The 21786-nt window shown below is 39.2% G+C and overlaps 3 protein-coding genes across 6 annotated transcripts; 1 reads left to right on the top strand and 2 right to left on the bottom strand.

Moving 5' to 3' along the window:
• Nucleotides 1-174: 174 nt before the first annotated feature.
• Nucleotides 175-3062, top strand: LOC110056763 (serine/threonine-protein kinase Nek7-like). The gene has a single exon (XM_020763292.2). The coding sequence runs from the start codon at nt 421-423 to the stop codon at nt 1435-1437; it is 1017 nt and encodes a 338-aa protein (XP_020618951.2). The 5' UTR covers nt 175-420; the 3' UTR covers nt 1438-3062.
• Nucleotides 3063-4004: 942 nt separating this feature from the next.
• LOC110056549 (RNA-binding protein pno1-like) lies at nt 4005-8954 on the bottom strand. 2 transcript variants are annotated; one of them, XM_020763051.2, is made up of 7 exons: nt 8730-8954; nt 8492-8641; nt 7888-7971; nt 6392-6452; nt 5756-5873; nt 5319-5389; nt 4005-4564 (listed from the first exon to the last, which is right to left on the bottom strand). In XM_020763051.2, exons 1-7 carry the CDS (start codon nt 8895-8897, stop codon nt 4497-4499), a joined length of 720 nt encoding a protein of 239 aa, XP_020618710.1. In that variant the 5' UTR covers nt 8898-8954; the 3' UTR covers nt 4005-4496. The 2 variants fall into 2 exon arrangements, with proteins under 2 accessions (XP_020618710.1, XP_089147461.1); XM_089291335.1 differs by lacking the exon at nt 4005-4564 and having other exon boundaries at nt 4980-5389.
• Nucleotides 8955-9696: 742 nt separating this feature from the next.
• On the bottom strand, nt 9697-18770 carry LOC110056234 (uncharacterized). Of its 3 annotated transcripts, none has more exons than XM_089291332.1 (4): nt 18456-18770; nt 14020-14167; nt 13461-13628; nt 9697-12644 (listed from the first exon to the last, which is right to left on the bottom strand). In XM_089291332.1, exons 1-4 carry the CDS (start codon nt 18516-18518, stop codon nt 12163-12165), a joined length of 861 nt encoding a protein of 286 aa, XP_089147458.1. In that variant the 5' UTR covers nt 18519-18770; the 3' UTR covers nt 9697-12162. The 3 variants fall into 3 exon arrangements, with proteins under 3 accessions (XP_089147458.1, XP_089147460.1, XP_089147459.1); XM_089291334.1 differs by lacking the exon at nt 18456-18770 and adding an exon at nt 18324-18430; XM_089291333.1 differs by lacking the exon at nt 18456-18770 and adding an exon at nt 15632-15981.
• Between the last annotated feature and the right edge of the window lie 3016 nt (nt 18771-21786).

Raw genomic sequence — 21786 nt, 5'->3', positions numbered from 1 at the left:
ACAGTCACGCTCTCCGAACTGTTCTTGGTAGTAATAATCTAAACTCGTTACCATTCAGGTTTTTGTTTCCAGGTTGCTTTTCGATTGAAAAGTGAAACATGTACGATTCAAGTTGCTTTTCATAATTCTTGTTAACTTCGAAAAAATTCTGGAAACTGCAAGTCTGAGCTTGTCCCTGGCCCTGCACGTCTAACGGAAGTGACATCATATGCTAATTTTGTTTTGTTATGGCGCGATAAAATTTAAATGCAGTTAGAGCTATTTTAGTCGCGAATTTGCCATGTCAGATCGAATCAACTGCAAATGACTTATTAGTATGTTCATAACGGTACATTCTGTCATGCCCAATCGAGGACTTAAAGTTGCCCAGCCCGAAGCAATGATGCTGAGCGAAGTACACACACAATTAATGATTCTTCCATGAGTTCGGGAACTGAAGCGGAGAGCTCAAAGCGAAAAATGCGGATACCGAAACCTAAAACGACGAGCCTTCGAAAACTTTGCAGGGCTGTGATTATAAGGAACACAGGATTGCATCGACTACGGAGAGCGCGAAAAGATCTTCCTTTGCCGCGAAATTTAATTGACTTTTTGACATCGGATTTCAGCTTTCGAGAGTTTGAAATGCAGAGTTTAAATCTCCCAAGAGACATGCGAATTCACTGTATTTATCCGTCCTGCAGCTTGCTGGACGATTCTAAGGTTCTTTTGAAGTGCATAAACGTCAAAGCTTGTAATTCCACGACTGTTTCGCGTCTGTTGGACAAATGGGCAGATATAAATCACAAGAACATAATGAAGGTGTTATTGTGGTTCAGAGAGCAAGAAACCGTAGCTGTGGTATTGGAGCCATTTCCAAAGAGTCTTTACGAACTAGTGCAAGAATATCGCAAAGCAGGTGTTAAATTCTCGGAATGGTTATTGTGGAAAATGCTTCATCAAATCTGCGATGTTCTGTGGTATTTACAGAGGCGGCAGATGGTGCACGCGGAGATCCAAACCAAAACTTTGTCCCTCTCAAAAACGGGAGATATTTTGCTGCACAATCTGTTAATTTATACGCCCAGCGAAACAGAGCTGAACGTCTGTGTGGACGGCAAAGATTCCTTCTATGGAATTTACGTTGCCCCGGAGAGGATACGGGGACAGAAACACTCGAACAAACAGGATTCATGGTCGCTCGGCTGCGTGGCCTACGAGTTGGCATTTCTGGAACCTGCTTTTCCTTTGCACCAGGGTGAAAATATTTTTGAAACCTTGAATAATGTTGTCAATGGGGTCCCTCCGGCAAGACTACAAGAGGCAGAGAACTTATACAGCCCCGACCTTGGGTATCTAATCATGTCTTGTTTAATACCCGAGCCTAGGTTGCGGCCCACGATCAAGGATGTTTTTTACTTCACAAAAGAACGCATGCACTCAACAAAACCGAAATAATCAGGAGATGAATTTTTTTACGTTTTGTCCGCTTGACTGGACTTGTACGAATTTTAGTTTATTTATGGTTACAGCTGTTTCTGACTTCTAATCACTGAGAAACATTGCATTGTTTTTATTAAACCGCGGATTTAGGCAGCGGTCAGGCATGGACAAATTGTGTCAGGTGTCCTAACAGGTGCTATCAATGACGTCACGCAACACCTTGAGCTCCAAAAACGGCGATCTACTGTTATGGCTTGGTTAGAGTTTCACCAAGTTTAGAATTTACACTGTCTAGCTAGGTGGGGCAAAAACTCCGCTTTGTTGTAAATAGTCAAAATTAGAGGAGAAGCTTAAAACCTAGAAGATATTTAGTTTATTTAACTGGAAAATTAGTATGAGGTTGTGGAGATCTTTCACTGGTATCCACAACTTCAAATTTTGTCAAATTATTTAATGACAAAAACAATCGTTTCATATTCATTTTTCAGTCTTACGCCCCGTGCACACAACGCCGGAGAAATCTGAAAACAGCGTTTTCATGCACTCTGAAAACGAATTAAATGCTTTCTGTCCACACTACCTCGATCGAAGAAATTTGAAAACGCAACAATCACCGGCAGCAGAAACGCTCGAGAGTTAGGGTTTGTCACATGATTATCGTGACGTTTTCGTTTTCGAGAAGCTCCCAAAAAAATTTTCCGTCCATACGAAAACGCGAAGCCGTCGTTTGCAAATCCCTCCGGTTTGAAGAGCGTTTTCGAAAAGCTCCGTTTTCATGACGGTAATCCTAACCGTAAGCAATAAGCCGCGTTTTCAAATTTCTTCCAGGGTAGTGTCTACCAAAAAGAACATGCTAAATGCTGCCAGATACACCTCAAGTTTTCTTTTCTTTCACGCTGGCGTGATTTTCACTTTCCGCAACTGAAAAATGCCAATACGGAGTTGACCATTCTTTTCGCTATCGGTAACAAAGCAGGTTGCATGAAAAAAGAAAAAGAAAAAAGTACTGAAGTTTTCTTAATCATTTCTGCTGGCCGTATAGTCATCAAAATTTAGCTGAAGAGAACCAATTTCTACCATTTTTATCAAGGAAATATTTGCCTTTTGTATAAAGATTTTACCAGCAATCAAAAAGTAATAAATTTTTATGGAGATTTTGTATAATTCTTATAAGATTAAATTTGGAAATACAGTTAACAATAAAGATTAGCGAAAAAACTGAGCAACGACGTTTCGGTGTCATCCTGGCACCATTTTCAAGTTAAAAAATATTTGTGCGAAAAGTAAACTAATTTATACCAATGGTAGAGGTGCGAAATTGAACAGACACTGAACTCATTACCAGTGTTTGACACCTCATTGGAATGAACATGAACATTGAACAGCTATCTTAATCTTAATTTATTCAATTTCGCACCTCTACCATTGGTATAAATTAGTTTACTTTTCGCACAAATATTTTTTAACTTGAAAATGGTGCCAGGATGACACCGAAACGTCGTTGCTCAGTTTTTTCGCTAATCTTTATTGTTAACTGATTTTGTATAAGTGGACAAAAAAGATTAATTGTATTTATTGATATCGCATATGTATGTCTTGATAGAAAATCTGAGAAAATAAACGCACATGTTAACTTTGAAGTTTGGTTTTATTCTTTAAGTTGCAATGCCTCGCAATGCAGAAATTTATGATGCAGTTTTAAGCGCAAACAACTGAATTGAACATTTAAAATATACTATAGCTGCGATTCTCCTACACTGTCTCCCCGTTTCTGAACTGCCCTATAATTAGCTCCCGAGTTCAGACCGATGTGAAAGACATTGTGAAAGGCTTTTGTCGACGGTCTTATCGATAATGATGAAAAAGTAGCTTCTTCTAAAAAACATACCCAGTTCAAGACTAGAGTGCAAAATCCATACCCTATTTGGGAACAAAATGGCCAAAATCGATGCCCTATTTCTGACCAAAACTGCTAAAAAAAACATCCTTTTGGGCCGCACACACCCACCCTGCCCACATGTGGCAATACTCCCACCCAACTCGGGTTCTCAACTCGCGAATGTAGGTGTTTTGAAGAGCTTCTACACTGTGCCCTGCAAAAGCGAAGCCGTTAAAGAGATTAAAACATTCCTGCTACCTGGAGTTTCGAATGACTATTCCTGTGCTTACGACTGTACACAAATCAAGACCATGAACACTTGAATAAATGCGAATTGAACACGGAAGGGTGCTCCATACAACCCGTTAACCATGTTATTACCGTCTACTTTGGCTTTCCATCTTTTGTTTTCCTTCAGAAGTTTGAACATTTCAAGGGAACCAAAAATGGTCTGACACTGTCAGGAAGGCTCGACACACTAGGAAGCTTTACCTATTTAGCTATTTTGTCTTTAGTTCGTCGAGATCGCGAACTTAGTGAAATAAATACATACGTTGAAACGCCAGGGGGTGCGGCTGGGGAAACATCTTGCGCCCACTTCGCGGCTGCTCTCGCCTGCTCGTAGAAAAACAACTCGCACCAAAAACGTAAACGGCTGTGGACAGACTAACCAATGAGAAATGGATAAAACAGTACTCCTCTATTTTGCTTATGAGATTGTTCTGTGGTTTATTGCATTTTGCTTCCAAGATAAATCTTTATTTTTTTCGTTTAATAGCGATAAAACGCATGGACTACATCAGACAATATATCTGTACGTACAATTTTCTAGCAGGTTTTAAGCAACCGTTTGCAATTTTTTGTGACTATACAAATTTGTGTAAAAAATGTTCAGTTGATTCCTATTAGTTTTGGGTTGCAATTTCTTCTAAATCCTGGTTTTTTCACTGGAAGTTTTCCATTCCAATAAATTAAAATTTTCCTTGTCTTCGTTTGATCGTGCTTTTGATCCTTTGCAAGTTTGTAAGTGTTAGTGATAAAAATGTTGTTTGTAATCCGTCGCCACGCTGTATCAGATCAAAACATTTCTGTATTTGCCACGAATTTATCATCACAGACATCACAATTCCTCGTTGCGGATCTGACTTCATTCTTGCTCTCCTGTATCACTTCCCTCCATCTCCGCCCGGTCTCTTCAAAATCTCTCGGCCGTTCTGCTCGCCACTGCTCTCATGTTTCCGTATACTTTTGATGGAGGGCTTCCTGTGAAGGAACCAACAGCAACACAAGATAAGCTTAAAATACTGTTTTTAAAAATCTTACATAACCATCTATGCTAACAGGTGCTGTTTACTTACGAACCGGGGGGGGGGGGGAGTGGTGATTGGGGAATCATCAGACAATGATGGAATACTTTATAAAGGATATCCCATCAAAAGAAACATTGATTGCAATAACGGTTCGGTTGATTGTGTTCAGACAAATCTAGCCTGTATTGCAGACGTTTCCCTTCCATTTTTCAGAAGGGAGATCAACCAAGTGAGCAAGCAAATGAGTGCGTCAGGGGTGAGCAAAAAATCGAGAGAGGTGGAGAGGGGTGAGAAAAAAAAAAGAGGAGAGGGGAGAGGGTGTGGGGAGGAAAGGTATCATTCATCTTTTGCCCCACTCCCTCCTCCTTATTTTTTCACAAAGGCTCGCAGTTCAATTTGCTCCCTTTGCATGCTTTTAGATAGGAATGCCTGCTATGCAGGCTAAAACAAATCCTGTGAAAGGGGACAACAAACAGAACAATTCAAATAGAAAATAAATTCTGCAAGTTTCTCAAATGTTGGAAACTTATGAAAATACAATGAATTTCAAAGAGTCACATTCATCCCACGCTCTTCATATCTAATACTTTGAGATGAAGACAGCACTTTTTTGATCAACTTTTAGGAACAATATGGTGTAGGAGAGTAGGTTATCTTACTTTGTGTTCTACACACTGAAAGTGGAAAAAACAACTTTTGTTCCTTACCTAAGATGAGACTACAAATTGCTGTTCTGGCAATTTTGATGTTCTGAAATGATCCTAAAATGTGGATTTTACTGAAAAAAAAAAAAAAAGAAAAATAACACAAATAAGTAACTATGAGAATGACCTTCCTGACATTAACTTAACCTGACACAAAAGAAGACCATAGGCCTGCCCAGGGACTCAGTTGCTAAACCCCTTTGTAACAAAGCAGATTGCTATATGATGGCATGACAACTTTCAGAGTAGTCTGAGTGCTTTGCCATTTTCTTTGATGGGATACATAATCAAAAATAAAAATCAAAAACTTGACAAGTGCTTCAATGATGACTTAACTGCCAAATACGACACTTGTTCTGAACCCAACTGATTCTTTTCTTTGGTGACATACAGTGTATAATATGCCAACGCTAAAGTCAGATGCAAAACATTTTACTCACGAGTCGGCAAGGATTATTCTTGTCTTGGATACATTTTCAATGGTGAACTTTGTTTTGCCACCTTTCCCGGCGATACGACCAATGGCTCTTGAAAGATGATCTCCCTTCAGTGGCTTAACTGTTGGTAAAACAAAGTTACAAAGTGAAATATTCAATGTTTTGTTGCTTTCAATAATTATTGTTGTGCATTATAATATCACATCTGAAAATTATAAATTTATTGTTGTTGGGTATTTTGCTTTATTATATGGCTAGCTCCGTGAGTGGGCAAGATGAATCAAATCCTGCACTGTGATTGGCTACCTGAGTAGGCAAGATGGAGCTATCTTGCCCACTCGGGACTACCCGCCGTGTCCCACAAAAAATTTCCCCGAAAGCCATATGATAAATCCTTTATTGACTAAGCTTGTTTGGTCAAGATGGCTGGATATTGGCCTCGTTCTTTTTTGGCGAGTTTAAGGACCTTGACTCCATCTTGGTCCATAAACACGCAAAAAAGAACTTGGCCAATATCCAGCGATCTTGACCTCACACTTGGTCAATAACCCATACATATCCAAACCAATCTGTTTTGTCTCTAGATGTGTCCCTAATAGTAAGGGAAAATAAGACTGAAATCATTTCAAGTGAACATACCATCAGCAATTTCAAATGTCTCCAAGAACAAATCATCTAATCTGACCAAGGCTAAGGAATCCTGCGGAAGAAAATCACATCAAAAATCTTCAACACTATGTACATGTTTAAACTTATGTTCTGTTAGATTCATTGCATCATGTGCTTAAATACACACCAACTCAATTGGGGGAAACTGGGTCTTTATTACGTAAGACCATACATGATGCTCCCCCAAACGGGGAGGTAAATAGAGGAGAGAAAAGACATTACAGATTTGCACTAAATACTAATAACGTTGATCGCTCACTGATGGCAAAGGGAATGCTTACTAATATGGCAACTGTTCGCTTATACTTGCCGGGCATGGCATGGAATTTCCGCCATGGTATTTAATTGTGTTAAACGAATCTATCACTCACTTTGTTGTGACTACTGGATTTCGTTTTGCCTTCATAGTCATGAGAAGACTGCTGTTGACTTATCAAGTGGTTTTCAGTATGCGTTATTGCTGTCACAGAGTCTCCACAAGATCTGAGCCCACTGTCAACAAGACCAGCTGAGCAACAGACTTGAGAGAAGACTCTCACAATTAGCATGGCAGAAGTCATCACCAAACCACCACAGATCAAAAGCAATATTCTCAATAAATTAACACTGAAAGAAAGGCACATAGTTCACAGAAAAATATAAAGAAATGATCACCAGGGAGAAATTATCTTGATGTTACCTGAAGTCTGTGGAAGCATAGTGGCCTTATGGTGAGTGTTCTCGACTCCATACTGTGTGGTCCAGGTTCGAGCCCTGACTGAGGACATTGTGTCTTGTTCTTGGGCAAGACACTTAACTCTCACAGTGCCTCTCTACACTCAGGTGTGCAAATGGGTGCTGGCGAATTTAATACCGGAGGTAACCCTGCAATGGACTAGCATCCCATCCAGGGGGAAGTAGAAATATTCTTAGTTACTTTGTGCTACAGAAACCAGGAAATGCTCTGGCTTGATGGGTCACTTGGCTCATATGCAGACTTAACCTACCTGTAATTGAAGTCCTTTCTAGACCTGGGTGGTGGGTGAGCCAGATAGCTAATTTGTGCATTATACCTCTAGTTTCTGTAGCATGAATTAACTGCAAACACTACTGTTCCCCCTTAATGGGACGCTAGTTCATCACAGGTAATCTCTCAACATTGTTTCCTATTGCCCTGATGGTTCAACAGAACCTACTTGTACTCCTGGGTGGAAACAGGCACTGCGAGAATAAAGTGCCCCCCCCCCCCCCATCCTCCCCCCCCCCCAAAAAAGAAAGACTCTTACCAGCTCTCAAACCCAGACACTTCATCCAGTATCCAGCACAAGAACCAAAACGCTAGTAACTGCAGTGCCTCACACTGTCAGCACGTAAATATAGTTTAATTCTCCCGATTAATTCTACTGATTAGACTCAAATGGAGACCAGCAAGGTCTGCCCTTGTATGAATTACAAAAGAACAGTTTTCTCTTATTCAACGCACTCACCTCTACTTCAAATCCAAGTAGAAATGCCTGAACAAAATCTGCTGCTTTTTGGATCGCACCAATATCTTGAGTGTCCTTGGAAGTCTACAAGAAACAAGTTCAGTTCAATTTTTCTCACACATACAGCCAAACATCTTCTATAGCCAACTCCATAACATGGATGCTTCTATGTGTTACAGAAAGTTTATGTGGTCCCAGTGAAACCATAATTCATTACCAGTGAGTCTCAATCTTAACAACATGGGTCACCTAACTCTCACACTGTAACACAGACACTTAGCTCCTTCCCGTTTGGTTCACCTACTGAAAGAGGTTTGTTTCAAACAGGGTCCCCCATGTAGTTGTACCCAGACAGGTTTTACAGGTGTGCAAGTGTCAGTGACTCTCACGCAAGAGCAGATCTTCGATCACTTACCGTATTTTGTGCGCATAATTTTAGCTGCATTTCTAGATAATTTATAAAGAAGAAACTGCTTTTCATGTACCGTCCATTTTGGCAAGAAAAACATTTTACCAGTTCTCATTCATTTTAAGATTATGTAATGTCAAAAAATTTAGACGAGAATTGCGAGAAATGATAGATACGTAGCTAGAATAACCTTACCCGAATTTCTACTTTTCTTGCATTCAAATTGAAACGAATTTGAAGCTTCAACTGCTCGACAATCGGAGTGAATATCTTCATCCAGTTCTCTTTAAGAGGTGTATATCGGTGGGGTGGAACTGGTATTTTTCGCGTTTCTGACTTTCCACCCTGTAAAGAAAGCGGATCAAGCGATGTGTAAAGTTGAAGAACACTTGCATTCATCGTACAATTGACGCCGCAACAGATTTACACTGACCATCAATTTTTCAGCTTTTGCAGGAGGAAAACTGGGTCTTTTTAATTCTTCGCTAGTATCCATATCTTCCAGTTGCCCTCGTTTTCGTTTTCTCCTCACTGGAACAGTCTCAAATGGCTCATCTTCCGTTGTTTCACTGCTCATCTTTTCACTCGATCCTTCCGCCATTTTGTTTTCCCACGTGTGTGTCGCAGTGTCGCAATCTCTTACAATCGAGTAGCTTGTTCCCAGTTCTCTCTCCTACTAGCAATGGTTTTCCCCCACCCCACATGGGAGGGTCTCAAGAAATTTCAAGTTCACAGGCATAAGCAGTTGAGCCGGTGGTAAAATATTCTTTTGTTCAAGCCATACAAGGGGAAAGAGTTAAGACAGAGCAGAATAAGTCATTTCCGAGTTGCTTTTTACCTGTTTCAAAACGAGTCCTGGTGCACAACCTTTCATGTAGAAATGGGTTAATTGCAAGACAGTTAACGTGCAAGAAAAACTTGTTTCCATTAGGAAGGTTGTGCACCAAGACTAGTTTTGAAACAGATGTAAAACGCAATTTGAATAGGCCTCAAATAGATCATTTTAGCTTAGGCAGTTTGTTACCCCATATTTCCAAACGCTGTGATGAGGCTCTTGAGAATTCTTGATTTCAAATTTTCAAATACTTACATGCCCATGAAAGAATAATTTTTAGATCAAGAAAAAAACAATTCTCTAGGAATAATCATGTGGGCTATATTAAATGGAAAACAAACCTCCCAAGCTAAAAAGTGCTATTGATTACCTAATAAATGATTTTTTCTTTTCTGTTGTGATTGGACTACTCAATCAAAGCAGGTAAATATTTTCTACTCCTCCAGTGACCCCTATATAGCCTCTTAAGCAGTTCTTAAGGCTTGTCATGATGACAATGAGCCATATTAAAAAATGTCTGCATAGCATTAAGGTTACTTATGTGCAGCCATCACTGAGTCATCAGGAATGAAATTAAATTTTATTGATATCTTCATAAAAATACAATGTTCACTCAAAGGGTTACAAAAACATTTAGTAATCACCACCAATATTTTATCATAAACTATGCTACTTCTCAGTTTTTACAATGTCAAAAAATCTTGATTTCCATCGTTATAAATGAGTTTGAGATTTACTGTATAATTTATATAATAATAATTATTTCTTGTAAGACTATTGATTTGATTTCTTTTGTTTTTACAATGTATGGAACACTTTGTCTGCATTAAAGACACTGTCAAAAAATGCATTAATTAAATATGTTCACATGTTTGCCTACAGAATAACTAACAATTATATTTTAGAACTAACAAATCTCCCATAATTTTAACGGTGCTGTCTTTATAATTAATCTATAAATCATGTCACAGAAACTGAAATTTCAGATATTCATTGTGACATTTTAAATATCATTCTTTAAAAAATTATGTTAAATGTCACTTGACCATATGGTAGCAATCATAATTAACAATGACCCCCTAAACAGATGTGGAAAAATTGCATTTACAGGTGAATAAATTACATGTAACTTGCTCGTTTCTTGCATAATCTGATGATGCCCCAAGAAACCTACAGAGTAAACCACCCTCAAAATGACAATCAATTTCTAGTCATACACGAGAGACAAATTTATTATTACTGACTGGAAATTACTTTCAGTAAGTAACAACAACTTAAGATGAAGCAATGCTTGTTGAAGTTCATTAACATTATTGAGCACAGTACCAGCTGTGTCCATTCAACTGTCCTACTTAATTTAGATAAGATAAGATCATTGATCACTGTGCTATTAGTATACTAATAGTGTACATATTTAATTATCTTGACCTGCTTTAACCTTTCAGTTAAATGGTCATAACTGTACATGTAATTCTAAATTGCTGATCACTTTGACGATATTGACCACTACTTCACATGACATCATGTGGTACAAGAATTTAGAGGAAAATTGAAAACCACATGACTTAATTGAATAATTTCAGACAATACAGAACTAATCAGCTAACTCTGCATCTTCTTGCCATCAAAATGGAAATTGCCACAAGAAAAACTATTGTCCAAATATTGAAAATTATACTTCAAAAAAACTATTTATACATGTATGACCCTTTTAATTTAGCTGTTTGAACTTTTAGAACAAAACAGAATAATGCAAAAAACTCAGTGCTTTAAATTTTAACAGCACCCCCCCCCCCCAAGAAAAAAAAACCAATAATATTGTAATGACATTATGCTACATTTTTCAACTTTTGCCCCACAACCAGCGCACCTTTCAATGGACCAGCCACTTTATAAATGCTAAAAGGGGGTAAAAGACCTCAAAATGTGCACAATATCCAAATAAACTAGACTGTCAAATTGAAAGAAACCTAAAGAAAACTTTACCAAAAGGTAGATGGTTAAGATGGTTAACAATGGAGAAACTGTCTGCATGAAAAACTTAGGCTTACTTTTTTCAAGATGAGCGTTCGGCATGATGTAGCTTTTGGATCTGGCAATCTTCTAGACTGAGTGACCAGATATAACTGCTGATTCATTAAATTTGTTCTTCCCCATCAAGTAAAAACTGTGAATTAGTCTCCATACTGATAACTTAATATGTAACTCTACAGAGATATCTTATGTATCTGACTAATATAATAATGGTCTTTTTCTGTTGCACACATGCTCATATTTTGATTGCACTAACACTAACCTCTTAGGTGCAACATGTTTAAGCAAAGTGATGACTGATTGGTTCAACATAACTTGTAATCTAAGGACAGCTAAACAGGCACACAACATGGTTCTCTGTAGAGTTTGTGTCAACATTATGGAATATTTCCAGTTGAATCTCAAAGGTCTTTTGAGTGGAGGAAAAATTGAGCATGCTATTAGATGGAAGACTGTCTCTTCAGGGTCCAGCCCATTATATTTAAGTGTAAACTTCTTTATAATGCATACTAATAATATTATCTCAAAGGCAATCTTTGCTTCCTTTTCCCGTGTTCTAACTACCTTCTACTCTTCCCTTGTAGACATACCCACCTGGGGGGTTACAAAGGACATAAAAGGTTTGGACACTAGGCCAATGATTTCAAATCACATTTCAGGAAAGCAAAATTCATTATAAATAATCAAAGAAAAGTTTACCTTAAGCTAAGGACAAAAACTGTTTAGTCTAGGAAACTTACAGGGCTGTCAATAAGTGCCATCACTTGTAACATTTGTTATGACTGAATATGTTTTGTGGGCCCTTGATGGTACAATAGTTGACACAATTCACCTAAAAGGTAACAAGTTTGTTACAGGTGTAAAGATCAAGGCTACAGTATTTGACTCAAAACTTATGACAGCCCTGACTAACCTAGCATTACAATGATATTAAATTCCCACGAGAACACCCCCAGAAACTGTTGCTCAGAAAGTAATCTTTACTTCAAGATTAATTTTACACAGATCTCTGCTTCTTTGAACTCTGTAATTTCTTTGAAAAAATAATAACCTTTGGATTCTCTGGGTCATCTTTTGAGACTTGCATGTCAACCTTGTCTCCTTGTGCCACAATATACTCCATCAGAGCATTACTCCGTGCGAGCGTGAAAGCGACAATGTCCTTAACAATAAGAAGAGCCTGCTCCACTTGCTGAACATTCAAGAGCTCCACGCTGTGCCGCACCCCATGTATGTTAACGCTGGTCTCCTTTTCATCTTTGAACTTGCCTATCAACTTCTCAAGAACTTTCTGTATTGACGCTCCTTCTGTCTTAACAAAGTTCATTCTACTTGATATAACACTGAAGAGGAAGATGGCGGTCTTGAGCTGGTCTGCCAGTGGTGCTTTGAGGTTGTCAACTGACAGGAGGGGGTGAACATCAAGGTGGAACTCATATTCACTGTCACCGGTCCCATGACTGAAGCCTATTCTCATATCTGGAAATATTAAACAATTTGTTAATAAAGGAAACGTAAAATTTAAGTCTGCATACGAGCCAAGTGACCCATCCATCAAGCCCATGCTTATCTCCCATTTCTGTAGCATGAAGTCACTAAGAGTATTTCTGCTTCCCCCTGGACGGGATGCCAGTCCATCACAGGGTTACCCCCAGCATTTAATTCTCCAGCACCCATTTATACACCTGGAGAGAGGCACTGTGAGAGTAAAGTGTCTTGCCCAAGAACACAACACAATGTCCCTGGCCAGGGCTCAAACCCGGACTGCTTGATCCAGAGGCAAGCGCACTGACCATGAGGCCACTGCGCCCCTACTAATTTGTTGATAAGAACTTAAGACATGTAAATTTAATTGCATATTCAATCATTTGCATAAATGAAAACCATACAAAAATTCAGAGGTCTGAAATATTAAATTATAACATGCATAAAGAAATAAATTAGACTCCAAAACAACCTATAACCAGTATTAATATTTGGCTCTATAAGCTTGAAGCCATTTTTGTTTAATTTGGAGACTGTTTTACCCTTAATGTGCTCAAAATACTGTTCAACAGCTTTCATTTACTCCTAAGAGGAAACAACTAAAGGATCATCCAAAGAAATAATGCATTTGTTGGTTTAGAACTATGGATACACTCTGGGAGTAGCATACCAGTAATAGTATTAACCAGAACAATGCAAGGACCAGTCAACCTTTCAAAGGTCTACAGGTGCATTTTTATTACAAATACACATATTTCCAAACACATACATGAAGAACGTAATGTCTTGGGCTGAATTTGGTATACGTACCAGGAGGAATAGAATCCAAACACTTTACTAGAGGACGATCATAATCCAAGCCCATTATTTTCTTAAAGTCGTGTTCAGCATCCTTCAACAGCTTCCACTCATGCAAGAGTTTATCATAGCGAGCAACAATGTCCTCTGCTCCAAGTTTACTAAACACTGCATTTGTTTCTATGACAATAAATAAATAAATTAATTAATTAATAAAGAAAGAAAGAAGAAAGAAAGAAATAGAAAAATAAATAGAGAAATCAAAATATTTAGAGAGAAAGCCACATTAGCCTCAGCTGGTTTTCGTGCAGGTCTTTTAACAATCCTAGTTGAATTGGAATTTGGAGTGTTGGTCAGTTTGTGGAGGGAGGAAAAAAGGAGAATCCAGAGAAAAACCCTTCGAGCAAGGCGTGAACCAAGAACAATTTCAACCAACATAACATTTAAGTTTGACCAAAATTACAGTGGTTTGGAAAATGGCATGGCGTGCAAAAAACAATAATTGAAACTCTCTCTTTAGGATACGGCCTTGTAAGTGATTTGATTACACATGATTGACATTGACACTTACCTCGATTATTTGCCCAGATCAGTTTAATCTCTTTAGCTCCACCTATTCTTTTTTTCTTTTTCTTCATCTGATGTTGTGATTCGCCTTCAGTAGATTCTACCATCTGTACAGCCAATGTCCCTGTGGTAGCTAATAGTTGCTTCTGATCCTAAGTGTGAAAAACCCAAGTTGATTAGTCACTTGAAAAAAGAGAATTCACATATCAAAAATCTGATAGATGGAGTGACAGGGGAATGTAGGCTCTGCAGTAGGTATTTTCTCTACAAGGTACTTTTTTCTGCATTAACATTGGCAAAATTGTAACCCTTCTCAAATGTTTTTGCAAATGGAGCTGTTTCTGGGTAGCCGTGGTCATATATTAGAGCCGTGTAGTAATTTTAGATGCCTGAGATGGGGTATCAATTTTTGTCTCAGGTCTGAAATAGCAGGGTTGTCAATAAGGTGTAACCCGTAATAGTTGCTATGGCTAAATATGCTTGATAGGCCCTTGAGTGATGGGTGAACTTGCCTGTAGCTGATATAATTCATCCAAAAAGAAACAAGCTTGCTATGGGTCTGAAGATCAAGGCTTAACAGGTGATTAATAACTTAATAACTTAATGACAGCCCTGAATCACAGAATGGTTTGGGCTGCACACCCCAACCAAAACCTTTGGGGAGTGCCACTCCCCCCCCCCCCCCCCCCAGGCTTTTCCCTCACAAGAGCAGGTGCTATGCTATGTTGCTTGTATATTACTTTAGTTTGTTGCCAATTAGGATTTTATGGCCAAGATCTTCTCTCAAAATTAAATGAAAGATTATAAACAAGATTAAATGCAAATTGAGGGGCGTAGTGACCATATACACATGCACATGTGTGTACCTCCGGAAACCAAGGAAAAAAATTTTTTAGCGTCTATTTATTGGTGGAAAGCAGCGTCCACTCGTAAAGAATAAAATATTAAATCTGCCGGGTGCACTTAAAGCACTTTCAGCATATGAGCACTTTGATCTTTTTTGGTTAAATTTTGACTAATGTGGGGGTGGTGGGGTATAAACAATGCGTTGACTTAGCTTTGTACTAGCCAGAGCAGTGGAGACCATACTGTACGGCAACCGTTATAAAAGGAGAAGATAAGTTTTTCATGGGATGTCCCATTTACGAACCGATGACCTTCCAACCGACACCCCTAATTATGATAAGTACTCTAACTGCAAACCAGTTGATAGGAATGTGGAAATAAAACAGCAACAACGCAGTAGCAAACGCTTGTTCGAGGATACCGACGGAAAATCGAGGCTGCAGGAAACTTGACGGATTTGACAGATGAGAAGAGTTCAGAACTCAAATGGAAGGTCTTTTTCGTGGCTATCGAAGGTCGTCTAAACGAGTCGACAATTCAAGTTACACAGATGTTACGAAGCCTTGTGAAAGAAAAGACGAAATAAATGGTTGTTTTCAAGAGCCATATTCACTTAAACTGTTTAAAATTGAAGTTATTGTGTCTAAATTACCGCCTCCAAAAGGCTGCGAATTGTTGGGAGATGGAAGCTCACGCACAGATCTGTGACGTAAATTAACTCTTAATTTCCTCAAATCAACCAAGTTTTCCAAAAAAGCTGACCCCCTTACCTCTCCTTTCCAAAACAATCTTCCATAGCAACAAAGGCAGGAACAATTTCCCATTTTAACCCATTTTGAGTTTCAAATGTTCCACGGACCGACATCAATGATGCAGAACAAATATTTTTCTGTCTACGTATCTGTCTATGGGCGGGAGCAAATGTAGTGCTCAGGCTCCAACGGTAAAGAGTTGGGTAGCCGTGAGTGATCAAGAGTCCACTAGCGGCCACCGCCTCTCTGCAACAGCCACCTCTCTACAACGGCCACCTTTCCACAACGGCAACAGCCACTTAAACGCATCCCAACTGCCAAGATAATCTCTCGACAGCGGCCAAACAATAATCAACGACTGACGAGCGGTGTCGATACAAGCCCTAGTTTTTATTGTAAAATATAAAAGGTCACCAAACTTGATCCGTACCGCGCGTCGTTGCTTTCTGTTGCTATTTAGTTTCTGTTTTATTGATATGGTTTGGTCGTGTTGCGTATTTGTACGCTAAAATGAGCATTTTTGTTTTGCAAAAAAAGTGGCACCCCCGAAAAAAGCAGGTGTCATATTACACCCCTATCTCCCCTCAACGGCCACCTCTTTTTATCCCCATTGTAGAGAGGTTTGACTGTATTTTCATTTCCAGTTCGGCTAAGGAAGGCACTTGACTTTGACTAAAGAAACACCAAAAATAACGAAACTTCATAACTTAACTCTACCCTTGATCAAGAAATATTGTGAGAGTTCACGATATCGTGACATAAACAGCTAGTTTAAGCCTTATGAAGCTCCCGGTGAAGCTCCTTCAAATTTTCAATGAGTATTTTCGTTGCTAATATATGTAGTTAACCCCACGGTGAGGCTCAGCCGCGCAGCAGATAATTTCATCCTTCTTGGGACACGGATCTCGCGATTAGTTCCAATGAACCAAGAACTCACGCTATGACTTAAGTCAGGTCCACTTTCACACTAATGCTTTTGTTATTAAAGTGTTTTCATCGATACGTTTTCCTTGACGCTTTTCGTCCGTAGGCCTTCCTGGTTTTCGCACTATACGGTTCAAAAACGTTTCTCCCCCTCCAACGATTATTAGAGAAATAAAAGGTCCGCATGTACTCCGTATTCCCTAAATTTCAAGCAAGCAACAGCCCTTCTTTGCTTCGCCCTTCGTCATTTTTATCACCTTGCGATTCGCCAAGACAATGTCTGTAAACGATCACGGAATGTGCGAGACTGAAAATTACTGGCCCTTCAACAGCCATCTTTGATCCCATTTTCAGCCGATAATCTTATACATGGAAACTACGGATACAGGAACAGCTGGAATGACCGGCATCCGTCAAGTGGCCCGAGGGCATAAATAAACTACTTAACTCCATAGGTCTCTATAGTCACCAATATCAACAAGACTATTAAAACAATAACCCTGCCAGACAAAGGCGACAACGGTCTGCGGAGATTTTAATTATCGTGTTGTCATCTATAGTATTACTAAGTTCAGTATAGTATGTTACGATAGCCGAAGGCCAGGGAAAATGCTTAAACCTTTTAGAGTCTCTCGGTTTATTCATGAAAGAAGAAGAACGCGAAAATGAGATGGGAATTAATTCACGAAAGGGCAAGAGTTCATTTAGCAAGTTTCATCCTGTCTGGACCGTGCGCGCCGCGTGCACGTGGACGTTCACGTGCCGAATGTATTGAAGACAATTTTTTTATGGAACATATTATTTCCAGTCTCGTGAGTCCAATTCCGTTATAAAACGCGGTATCGCACTTCTCGCTTTAGGATTTGTCTGGTTAGATATTATTATTTTTTTTTGCTTCTAGGATATCTCTAAATACCACACAGGCCGGATAACTGCCTTATACGGTTAACCGAGGCTGCCGCTTTACTGCTACATTGCTCAAGCTATTTTAGGACTCACTGTACTAAAAGGTGTAAATGAACCATTTCGAATTTTAAATTAGTTCAGTGGAAATAATCCAGAGAAGGGCCAAAGACCAGTAAATTAGTTAGTTGCCTAAACATGGTTCCTTTAAATAGGCTTATATGCGTAACTCCAAAACGTATGTGGTTTTTAAGCCGTTTTTGTGGAAATAGGGTATAGATTTTAGTCTGGAACAGGGTTGGTTATGTGTGTGCACTCTGACCTAGAATGAGAATTTTCCTTGCAGTAAACTTATGTAATCTCGGCTATTTACACGCAAACCTCTTCCAGACATATGCCTCGCAGTTTTTTCGATCAGACACAAATTCCTTACGATAGCTTCCTCTGAAAATATGGGCGTCATGTGGAGAAGTTCAAGCATAAAATTTTCCACGAATAAGAATGTTTAACGAAAAGATTTGAGTTGCCCACAATGGCTGGTCTCTCAAGGATAATTTGCCTTGCAGATTTATGTTACACAACTATTGTTTCGCAATCGCGTTCTTTTCATGAGTTTTAGCGCAAACTTAATTTTAAAGCTGAAAAGAGCTTCTTCTGAAACATTTGCAGAAGAGGTTGTAAAACGAACTTTCAATTGGTTTAAACGCGTGCGGGCCTATATCATGTTTTAGCAGCAACCAAAAAATTTCTCTTAATCGTTTATACAAACATCGTGGAGTTAAACCTAAGAGTTTGAAATTTATCAGTCATCTCCTGTCTTTGTATGCCATAGCGAAGCTTAGGAAATAAAGATAAGTTAAACTTACAACTTGTGCAAACTTACCTCCTTCGTGCCGTGTCGTCTTGTCTAACATGTAACAGTACCAGTAGTTTAATGTTAAGGAAAATTGAGGTAGGAAGTGGTTAACCACAAGGGGTAGTCCAAATATATATCATTTGAAGACATATAGATTACCTTAAATTCCTTAAACTTGTAGATGAGGTAGAGAGGATGATTTCGCCTCAACCAATCCTTCATGGCTTCAAATATGGAGAGAGTAAAAGGCAATTGACTTTCAAATATACTCTGTGGCGAAGACTTAATCTGTAATGTGCACGGTTTTGAAGGAGCAGGCCCTTGATCCGCTGTTCAGTATGTGTAGAATGTCCTTAGTCTAAAACCTCCAGGGCAAGACAAGCACTCATACAAGCAGGTTAAGTTGGCGTCTTTGCATGTGAAGCTCCTCTTGTATAACTAAGCTCCTAGGGAGTACTTGCATATAAATGGTAAATTTATACAAGGGTCAAATCTACGGACCCGAGACAGATTATCATTGGCCATGCAGTCGTCGCGGACAGTTGGAGCGCAGTTGGAGTGGAAACCAATTTTAGGTCAGTTTTGCATATGCAAGCCATTTCCGGCTGAAGACAAATTGTTTTATAGTCTTTAAATTAAGTCGTCTACTTAAACTGCGAAATTTCACGAAAAGATTAGGTACACGTTCACGGCATGTCCCTTTATAAGCAAAAGTCAGTTCGAGCGAGCATAATGAGCAAACTAAACAACGATAGTGGCGTACTAAGATTAATTTGTTGTCTTTGTTTACTGAGCTTACTTAATCCAATTTTCATGAGCGAAGAAAGCATATTTTTTGAACTTTTCCGTTCTGGTGACAGATGCCAAATTTATATTGAACTGAATTATCGGATCTGATCAAAGACCCTGTTAACGTGGCTTGACCCCATCAGCAGCTTTCTTGAAATAATTATAATGCAGGGTACTTAACAAAGTTATATAACAGGAAAGACCCTACCCTGAGGTCCAAAGGCTTGCCATTTTAATTTGAATACCCATTTTTGACGGCAAAAGGTGACTCTTTCGTATCAAGAGAAGATCCCTTGATCCTCTCTTGTTTCATATAAGCTTCGCTGTGGCTACATGCCCGGCAGTCAGAAAATTTCACCGAATTTCCACAATCACACGCTACCTCCTTTTTCAACCACCTTGGACAGCACATCCCCTTAAAATCATAAATGACAGAGCCTCGGACAAATTTTTTCCAGATAGTTCAGTGAAAGGGTCTTTTAACTAGCAAAACGGCAGCTTTGTAAAAGTTTAGCTCGTGAAGTCCCTACCGTTCTATATACTCCTCAAGTGCCTTTGAGTGAAATCCTTTCCAAAGACCAGGCTCAAGGTAGGCAGAGAAATCTGCAGAACGAATTGAAATACTCAAATAGACCTTGAAAAGTTTGTTCCTATCAGCCAGATTATACAAGAGATTTACTTTACTTTACTTTAGATCCCATATTAAACATGTTCACTTCATAAGACCATGGAGCGACAGTATCGAATTTCCATCAGTATAGAATTCTTCGGGTCGAAGTTCGCGGAAAGAATTTTTGCGCGCGAAAAGCAACGTCCTTTCCACCTCTCCCAATTCTAAGGAAAAAGCCCAAGGGACCCGTTTCTCGAAGGTCCCAAAAAGTTTTCGCACCCGAAAAGCCGTAGCAAAATCTCAAACCTTATGACTTCAGAGCTGTTTTATGCGGCACATATTCTTAATATGAACAAAGGTTCTCTTCATACAAGAAGTTTCAGGCGTATACACCTCCTTGTCTTTAAATACCGATTAACTAAAAATGGCTTTGCGGGCCCGAGAAGTTTCCGGGACTTTCGAGAAACGGGCCCTGGGAACGAGGACTTCGCGATTTTCGTAGGTCGATTGCCGATCGACGACTTCGAAAGTTTATTGATTTGTTCCGACGAGCCGCGGGGAGTACGATGTGATTGGTGCTTTCCTGAACATATGCACGCCAACTTTAATTTCCAGCAGGAGACACACCTTTCTAGCCGTGTGACCATAGCGAAAATTGTCTTTGGGCTGGAGAAAATATTTGTTCGTCTTCACAACGCGCCAACCGGTGGCCGAAGTGGATCTGTGAAGAGTCCCCAGCCCTCCTCTCTTCCCGCTTAAGTTCCTACGTTGTTACTTTTCTCATATTTGCATTACAATGTAATCCAACGTGCTGGGCACAAAATTGCACGAAATTTCCTCACATACCAGATTTTATTTTTCTCTCAAGCATCTGAGCGGGCCGGAATCCTAAATCCTCGAATTTGATTGGTTAATCATACGCACGTGACCGGTCCAGCTTTTTACGATACGGCCCACCGGATTTTTTCCCGCTGCCTAAATTTCGCTCTTAAAAGTTAGCGGTAATCGTCAATCTTTTACCTCTTTTACACATCCATCGACGATTAGTCAACGCAAGTTTGTCTCTGTTCACTTTAAAATGGCAAGGAAAGTCACTGTAAGTAAATTCAGGTGAGTGTTTTGAAGTTGTGAGAGTTTGCTTAATTGTTTGTAGCTTGGCGCTGTATAATGGCGCGTAATCCTGTGTTTCTTTCGCCGTAAAATTTGAGTCAATTTCAGTCGAGTTTACCTCTCTGATCGTTGCTGTATTAAGAAGAATTTCTCTGGAATACACTTAACGAATTTCCTCGCTTTCTACCATTCAATTTACGGTAGAAAAGTGACAAAGTGATTTTAAAAGCAACGACTGACAGAGCTTATTTTTGTAGTAAAACTTCAAACTTCGCACGAAATTTCACACCGCAAAAACAATTTTGGAGAACTTAACTGGTGAAATAAATGTAACTAACACAAAGTAGCTCGAAAAAAATCTGTTTTTTTAATACATGTACATCTTTCTTTGTCTACTATCTGAGTTACTCGCTCGTTGACAAGATTTTTTACAAATCGTTAGTAGACGGCGCGCAAGCCGATTCAATGACAAGAGCTGCGTAAACCCGTTTGTAATCTGTAAAACCAATTTACTGCAGGAAAAAAAAATAAACATGTTATTTACCGGTTTAGGGTCGGTCCGTATGGTGAAAAACTGTGACCTCGGGCTTGAAAATGCTGCCCTGGGCCGCAGGCCCAGGGCAGTATTTTCACGACCTCGGCCGTATACGACCTCGTATATATATATATATATTGAAATGCAAACGAGAAAATTTATAAACCGTTAATAGGGCTATTGAACGACTTTACAAAATCAAAATAAGATTAAAAAGTTCGCTGGCTAAAAAATTTCAAAAAAGAACGTGAGATTTCGGCTGTCAATCGTCAGCCTTCGACGGATAAAAAATGGAATGTAAAATGATAAAGTATATGAAATACGTTGGCAGACCAAATGTATCTGGCCAGTTAGAGCGTGACTTACTTTTAGCGTGACAATGGTTTGGACAAATGTTGCAACCAAAAATGAACACGTGTACAAATATTGTGCATGTGATCATAAAT

Source organism: Orbicella faveolata, unplaced genomic scaffold, assembly GCF_042242905.1.
Source record: "Orbicella faveolata isolate gen_17 unplaced genomic scaffold, um_ofav_v1 contig_24, whole genome shotgun sequence".
NCBI classification, from domain to species: domain Eukaryota; kingdom Metazoa; phylum Cnidaria; class Anthozoa; order Scleractinia; family Merulinidae; genus Orbicella; species Orbicella faveolata.
This window is presented reverse-complemented; position numbering and strand designations above follow the sequence as displayed.

Coding starts and splice junctions, on each gene's coding strand:
- LOC110056763 (XM_020763292.2), top strand. CDS start 421: ATGAGTTCGGGAACTGAAGCGGAGAGCTCAAAGCGAAAAATGCGGATA.
- LOC110056234 (XM_089291332.1), bottom strand. CDS start 18,518: ATGAAGGATTGGTTGAGGCGAAATCATCCTCTCTACCTCATCTACAAG. Junction 14,168..18,455: donor ACAAGTTTAAGGAATTTAAG/GTAATCTATATG, acceptor TTTCACACTTAG/GATCAGAAGCAACTATTAGC. Junction 13,629..14,019: donor GATCTGGGCAAATAATCGAG/GTAAGTGTCAAT, acceptor TTATTGTCATAG/AAACAAATGCAGTGTTTAGT.
- LOC110056549 (XM_089291335.1), bottom strand. CDS start 8,897: ATGGCGGAAGGATCGAGTGAAAAGATGAGCAGTGAAACAACGGAAGAT. Junction 7,972..8,491: donor CAAGAAAAGTAGAAATTCGG/GTAAGGTTATTC, acceptor TGTTTCTTGTAG/ACTTCCAAGGACACTCAAGA. Junction 6,453..7,887: donor TACTTGGATTTGAAGTAGAG/GTGAGTGCGTTG, acceptor TTTCTTCCGCAG/GATTCCTTAGCCTTGGTCAG.